This window comes from Sprattus sprattus (assembly GCF_963457725.1).
Source record: "Sprattus sprattus genome assembly, chromosome: 2".
Lineage (NCBI taxonomy): Eukaryota > Metazoa > Chordata > Actinopteri > Clupeiformes > Clupeidae > Sprattus > Sprattus sprattus.
Window position 1 is genome coordinate 9618997 of NC_137921.1, and position 7406 is coordinate 9626402.

General features: G+C 45.2%; 1 protein-coding gene across 1 annotated transcript; it reads left to right on the forward strand.

Moving 5' to 3' along the window:
- Window positions 1-1650: 1650 nt before the first annotated feature.
- Window positions 1651-6282, forward strand: dclre1b (DNA cross-link repair 1B). The gene is made up of 5 exons (XM_080860815.1): window positions 1651-1859; window positions 2224-2389; window positions 3072-3254; window positions 3509-3753; window positions 4236-6282. The coding sequence occupies exons 1-5, from the start codon at window positions 1668-1670 to the stop codon at window positions 5181-5183; spliced, it is 1734 nt and encodes a 577-aa protein (XP_080716941.1). The 5' UTR covers window positions 1651-1667; the 3' UTR covers window positions 5184-6282.
- Window positions 6283-7406: the final 1124 nt, after the last annotated feature.

The window sequence follows — 7406 nt, forward strand, 5'->3', positions numbered from 1 at the left end:
AGAGCAGAGACACATGGACATCCGGCCCAACCAAGAGGGGGAGCAGAGAGGAGAGTGGGATAAAGATGTGGACACTGATGAACACAGTGTCTGAACACAGGCTCCTTCCCGTTCACCATCATTCTCATCAGGGAACATGACATGACTTACTTTGACCACCAGGGGGCTGCAAAAGACCACTGCCAGATCGGAGTTTTATTCTAGATGCAGTAGGCTACATCTGCTTCCTGGTATCAGTCTCTCTTAGATAGAAGAGAAAGCTATTATATTCACTTTCCCCCCTCTGTGTTTAGTTGATCTCTGAGAAATCTCCACTTCTTACCACTTTCACAATTTTACCACTTTCACAACTTTCACAGATGTTTTGACAAATACATTATATTTGTGGAAAATTAGTTTGGGTCTTGTTTGTTCAGATTGACAGATCAAGGTCTTGTTAGTCTTGTTTTTTTCAGTGATAGATGTGCTGTGTTTGTATTGTATTGGTGTATCACCAATAGGAATGAAAGGAACCTAATTTTACTGACCTAGTTCTCCAAGGTCAGATACTGAACTGCTTTCCCTGCCTGTATGTTCCGTGACAAATGTGTGTATGAAATATCTGCCTGCTTCCCCTCATGTTTTCACGAACACCAGTAAAATCAACAGAACAGGGTATTTCATTTTTAATAATTGTATTTAGATTTACACCTTTCCTAATTTTTCCCAAAATGACTCAACGTACCCATCTGGATCAACTTACCCTTAACAATTAAATTGATGGCACACATCCTGAACTTGTGTTGTAATGCATACGTTTTATTGCTCTCATATTCCCCAGGCTATAGGTCGATCTTAAGTAATACGCTTAAAAAAAGATGATTAGGTGATTTGATCTTTGTGTAAATGAAATTGCTAACATGCAAAACGTCTCACCAGCAAGGACACTTGAAGAGCCCTTTTGTTGTTCGAAGGTGGGATTCGTTTTTATTGTTATTATACATTCCACATACTGTCCTGATAAACAAACTACATTTTTAAACATACAGTTTTTTTCAGTTTATAAAGTGACACCCGAGGTCAGCGCATGTAATAATATTCCGAGACAGGTGATGGCGCTCTAGTTCAGGGGAGGGGGCGGAGACGTGTTATCATTTGGCGGCTGAAAAAAGCATGAGCTAACATCTGGGCAAAGATGTAGCCTCAGACTCAAACAAGCGGGCCTGGACCTAAAATGATCTTATTTAAAAACATCATCGAACATGGTAGTGTTATTTTAACATCTCGGCTATTTCGTGTCGTTATTGTTACTGCTTGCAAAACAATAACAAAGGCTCGTTGAACTAGCGGGAAGGCAGTGCAGTTGCGTGTCTGTTATGATATTAGCTGGCTAGCTAGACAAGTTAGCATCTTTACCATTTCGTAGCACCTAGTGTGTTGTAGTGCAAAGTTCCGAGCAGCTTTGTTACCATCCCCAGGTTAGTGCATGGCCAGATAACAACGGAACCGAAAAACTAAGCCTTCTATTAGTCAGCTGAGCTAAAACGCTCAGCGAAACTGTTCAAACCAGCAGTGCTTGATTTTTTTCCACAATGTGGACACCTCCTGTTACTTCGAAAAGTTGTTTTGAATTTGTTTGTGCCAGTTAATGCTCTCGGTAACCATTTCTCGCCACCCGGGCTGTAAGAATGAATGGCAAAGTCATACCTTACACCCCACTTGCCGTGGACTTCTGGCAGGTGCGAAAGTGTGCCCACGTCCGCCTGTTCTTCCTGTCGCACATGCACGCAGACCACACGGCTGGTCTAACATCCACCTGGAGCAACCGGCCCATATACTGCTCCCCCATCACAGCTAAACTTGCCAAACTCAAGCTACAAGTAAGACCGCTAATTTAAGACTTCTGTGTTACAAATTAGCCTTTCATATAGGCTACTTAGTGAATTTCACAGAGTAAAGTGTAGTGCATAGTGCCGAACCGTGATCGTATTCTTGTGTATTTATTTTTCCTATGTGACTTAAAATATTCGCTACAATGTAGCGAAGGTCGGTGTCGAGGTAGCCCTAGGTATAGGCTATATTTATGTACTCACAATCATTCAACCCATGACCTAGTCTTGTCAGCATCTTGCTCTCGCATTTGAACTACAGAACCAGTGGAGTGAAAGTTTTTTAAATTTCAAAAAAATTATCGGTGTCAGAGTTGGGTATATTGACGTGGTCCTGTTTCATCTTCTGCGACAGGTGAAAGACAAATGGATCCATCCGCTGGAGCTGAACGATCCTCACCTGCTGCACCTGGACGACATAAGAAAGGAGAAGATGACCGTGACGCTCATTGATGCAAACCACTGTCCCGGAGCGGTCATGTTCTTCTTCGAAGGATACTTTGGCAACATTCTATACACTGGTCAGTGTCTGTGGAGTGTAGAATGACTAGTAATCTTTAAGTATAGCAGCTAACGCGAATTGAACTCTCATAACACATTAGTCAGACTCATACTAGATTGGATATAAGAATATAGCATGATTCTGACATCAAATGGAGAATACACTTCAGAATCAGAAGCTTTTATTGGCCAAGTTAGTTTGCACAAACAAGGAATTTGTCTGGGTGCAGTGGCTCTCACTGTGCTTACACATATTGCTCAAAATATACATCACAACACAAACATACACACCCAGGATGCTGTTTTCTTATAAAGATCTCCCTAGATTGCTCACTCATCCAGAAACCAGAGCCACTTTTATATGTGGCTCTGGAAAACGGCATCCTGGGTGTGTATGTTCTGAATAAAACATAAAATAATTTGATTATTATGACGTGTTGCTCAGAGTGTATTTGTACCTATTTAGCTAATAATTCACAGTATTGTCAATGTATGGCATATAATACACTACAGAAAATCACAGAACAATACAACACATTGCACTGTTCTGTAGAAAAGGTTACAGTTCCGAATGCTACATTGTATTTTTTCTTAGACAAGGGTTGTGCGTAGTTTGAGATGAAAGTGAAGTGTGTGTGTGTGTGTGTGTGTGTGTGTGTGTGTGTGTGTGTGTGTGTGTGTGTTTATGTGTGTATTTCTCAGGGGACTTCCGTTACGACCCTGCCATGCTGCGTGTGCCCTGCCTGCAGACGCAGACCACCATTGACGTGCTGTACCTGGACAACACCAACTGCGACCCCACCCGCACCCTGCCCTCCCGCCGCCGCGCCACGCAGCAGGTCAAAGAGGTCATCAGGGCCCACCCAGGTCACAGGGTCGTCATCGGTCAGAGCGCTCTCCACATTTAATACGCTACCCCACTATATAGCCCAGAATGTATGCCTCTATATTACAACATATGTTAACGTAGGTAGAATGTAAATGAAATGTACTGTATAATATAATTGAAAAAACGGACCTCAATATTTGCTTGTTTGGTTTAGCTTTGAAGGGACGTGTCTGCGTGCGTACATGTATTTATGCGTGAGTGTGTGTGTTATGCCTGTTTGTGTGTGTCCATGTGTGTCTCCCTCTCTCAGGCCTCTACTCCCTGGGCAAGGAAACTCTGCTGGTGGAGCTGGCCCTGGAGTTTAAGACGTGGGTGGAGGTGACTGCACAGCGGCTGGAGACACTGCTCGCCCTGGAGCTCCCCGACGTCTTCACCACTGAGCACGGCGCCGGGCGGATCCGCGTGGTGAACCAGGATCAGATTCGGGCTGCCAACCTGCTCCAGTGGAACCGGGAAGAGCCCACCCTGGCCATCCTGCCCACCAGCCGGCCCGTGGTGTGTGTGTGTGTGTGTCACAATTAGTTGTTAGTACACACAAGGCCATCAAAATGATTTTAAAGATGTTGTAATAGCTAGCTACCACCAGAAACATACCTGAGAAAACGGGAAACCAAATAATGTTGCTTTATGTTTTTTACAGACAGTGTTTCAAGTCTGACAGTTATGTATGAGAGTTAGCAATTTCGAAAAGGGAGGTGAATGAAAATAAAAACAGAGAAACTGACCTATACATTTAAAATTATCTGCAGAAGTATTTCATGCTTGATTTGATCTTTTCTAACCAATAGGGATGAGTTCCTTTGTTTAAGATGAGCCAATAGAAAGGGAGTACAGCTAAAACTGGATGTTAATGTCTGTGCCACAGATTATAGATTATTGATCAGATCCAGTGTAGGACCCTGTTGGCCATAATTAGGAAACTTTATTTCTGTGGTATTGAATCTCATCTCAGATTATATTTTTGTAATCCATCCCAGGTGTCCTGTCACCCAAACGTGCACGTGGTGGCCTACTCAGACCACTCCTCCTACCAGGAGCTGGAGGACTTCCTGTCAGCACTGCGGCCAATCTCCATAGTGCCCATCGTGGGCACGGGACTGCCCTCCTTCTCGGCCGTCTTCAGTCCCCGCAAGAAGCGGTGCAAGATGGTGGTGCCCGAGTCGGTCCAGCGCTACATGACGTGCCAACCCGTCGGCCCGGGTCTCTGCCCTGGGCAGGGCTTTGTGCCCCACAGAGGGGCACGGTCAGCACCACGAGGGGTGGTTTTTGACTCCCCTCCAAAATGCCCCCCGCACCGGAAGGGGGGCCCATTTCACAGGGAGGCCAATCCCAAGGAGGACACTGACAGCACGCTCAACGGCTCCGACTGCATCCTGATGGACATGGAGCAGGGCTCGGTTATCGACGTGGAGAGTGAGGTCAGCCTGCGATTGGCCGAGGAGGAGAGCGAGGTGAGCTTGCCATTGGCCGGGGTGGAGAGTGAGCTGTGCCTGCGATTGGATGAGGACGTGGGAGAGCATGATGGGACAGCTGAGGGCCAGCCCACTCGCTCTCGGCTCGCTCTAGAACCCTCTGAGGCGGAGGGAAACTCGCCCAACAGAACCGGACCGACCCACCTGGACCGGTGCTCTTCCCTGGAGCGCATCAGTCTCCATGACAACGCCTGTGTGACGTCCTCGGCCGCAGCTACCCCGCGCAACACCTCACTGCCAACAATCCACGGCCAGGTGTATGCAGAGGACACTGACAAGGGGGAGCAATGGCTTCTGGGAAACCTAGTCTTCCCTGAGGAGGAACTGACCCACGGGTCTGAGGTTCTGGAGGGCCTGGGCAGAACTTACAACCTGTGCCCGTTAAATGGTCCAAAGAGAGCAGGAGACCCTTTTGAGGCTGCCATAAAGAGATTTAGAGCTGCTTTGAGATGATGTGTGAACACTGCAAGAAGTACAGGCAATGTGGAGTATTTTGCAGCAACACACCGCCTTAAAGATGAAATGTTATCGCCATAATTTTGTACAGAAATTATGTTTGATGAAGAAAAGCTCTGATAAGTTGAATATCTCCCTGTGCCAGAACTGAACAGAAACTCCATGTATTCCTACGGGTTTACTTGTCTTTTTAGCACCTTGTATCTAGTGATGGAGGTATGCCTTTTACCTGTTTGACATGTGTGCCCATTTACACATTGTGTTGTCTTATATATGACATCATTCCTGACCGCAACTCTTCTTTGTGAAGCCTTATGGCTCTAAACAACATGAACCCCCACGCAGCTTGAGCTTGTCTGACAGTATAGCATGCATACTCATGCATTCATACTTTCATCCTGGTGTTGCCGGTGTCAGACAGCACAGCTATTGTGTTAGCGATTGTGTTGCAGTAGTGCCCTGAAGAGTGTGTGTGTAACATGATAATATCGTCATTTTGAATTCCTACTCTTGGGCAGCAAGAGTGAGAACTTGATTCTTTTTATCAGCAGCTACACTGTTGCTGTGCTACATTTTGTTCTGTTGTGGGCCGCTAAAAAAATAAAAAGTGTGTATGTGTGTTTTTTTTTTTTAAATAGCTTATGTTGTGTCCTTCAGAGTGCCATGTTCCTGTTCATTTTTGTCTACAATAGTAATATTTTCTCTGGTCTCTCATTGGTCAGTAGGCATCCACGTCACGTAGTGTGGTCCTTGAAAAGGTTAATTCCACACAATAGTATTAAAGACCAGAGCCTAGCTTCCTGAAGCCTTCTTAACACTACGTCTTAGTAGTGTGGTCCTTGAAAAGGTTAATTTCACACAAAAGTAAGAGAGCCTAGCTTCCTGAAGCCTTCTTAACTTTACGTCTTCATGTCATACCTTAAACTGTACCTTAACATTTTGGGGGGTTTACCAAAAGGTCCTTACCTAAGTATACCCTTTGTAAGAGATACTTTTGCAAGGTTTGGACCACTTTTAGTTATACCTTAACACAGTTTTAAGAGAACATTTTAGAACCTAAAAACGTGTTTGTGTCTGGACGTATGCACTGATTGAAAAGCAGGTTTTGTATTACGTTACATTTTGTGCTTCTCTCAATAAAAAGAAAAAACAACGGTGTGAATTAATTGTGCGTACATTTTTTATCCGTCGTGCATACAATTCTATGAGTAGCCCAACATCTAGCCTACAGCCGTCCTTATTTAGGGGGGAGTTGGTTTTATTTTGCCTTGCGTAGGCGGTTCTCATTGATGTTCTTTCTAATAATGATCACCTGCGCTCCAATCAGAGTCATGTCCATCATACTCATCTCACGCATGCTCGAACCTACGTGAATGACAATGATCGTCGCCAGGTAGAGATTCAGCCTCTAAAGGTCTACGTAGGAAGGCTTCTCTGCGGGGAACTCTTAAGAGAAGGTTTGGGAGAGACACGTAGAAAAGTAAACAACTTAAGCCAGGTATACCTTTCAAGTCTTCGTAAAACGCTAAGAGACGCTAAGCAACGCTAAAGCCTGATTTATGCTCGGTTACGTAAGCGTAAGCGCAAGCGCAAGAGGCCGCGCAAGCCCCTTGCGTGCCCCTTGCGCGACTTTTCCCGTCTTGCGTGCGTCGGCCCCTTTTTCTAGACTTGCGCCATTTTACGCAAGCCTATTGTTCTGGGTGTGAATTGCTTGGCAACACCTCAAACGCAACGCGTAAGCACCTAGCAATTCATGCTCCCTTTAGAAGCATGCAAGGGCCTTAAGAGACAGCCTGATTTATGGTCAGGCGCAAGCGCAAGAGGCCCTTGCGCATCTTTTCACGTCTTGCGTGCGTCTGCCCCTTTTTCTAGACTTGCGCCATTTTACGCAAGCCTATTGTTCTGGCGGTGAATTACTTGGCAACACGCGCAACCTTTAGGGAGCATGAATTGCTATGAGTAAATTTTACGCAACAATGTGACACCAACGCAGAACCAAGCACCGGCCTTAAGCGTTATGGAGAAACCCAGGGCAGAAAAGTAAAGAGAGGAGTGAGAGAGAGCAGAATGTGTCTGGCCTGTGAAAAGGGAGGTGAATGATTTTTTTTTCAGAGAAGATGACCTATACATTTAAATTAGCCGCAGAATGATTTGATCTTTACTAACCAATAGGGATGAGTTCCTAAGATTAGCCAATAGAAAGGGAGTACACCTAAAAGC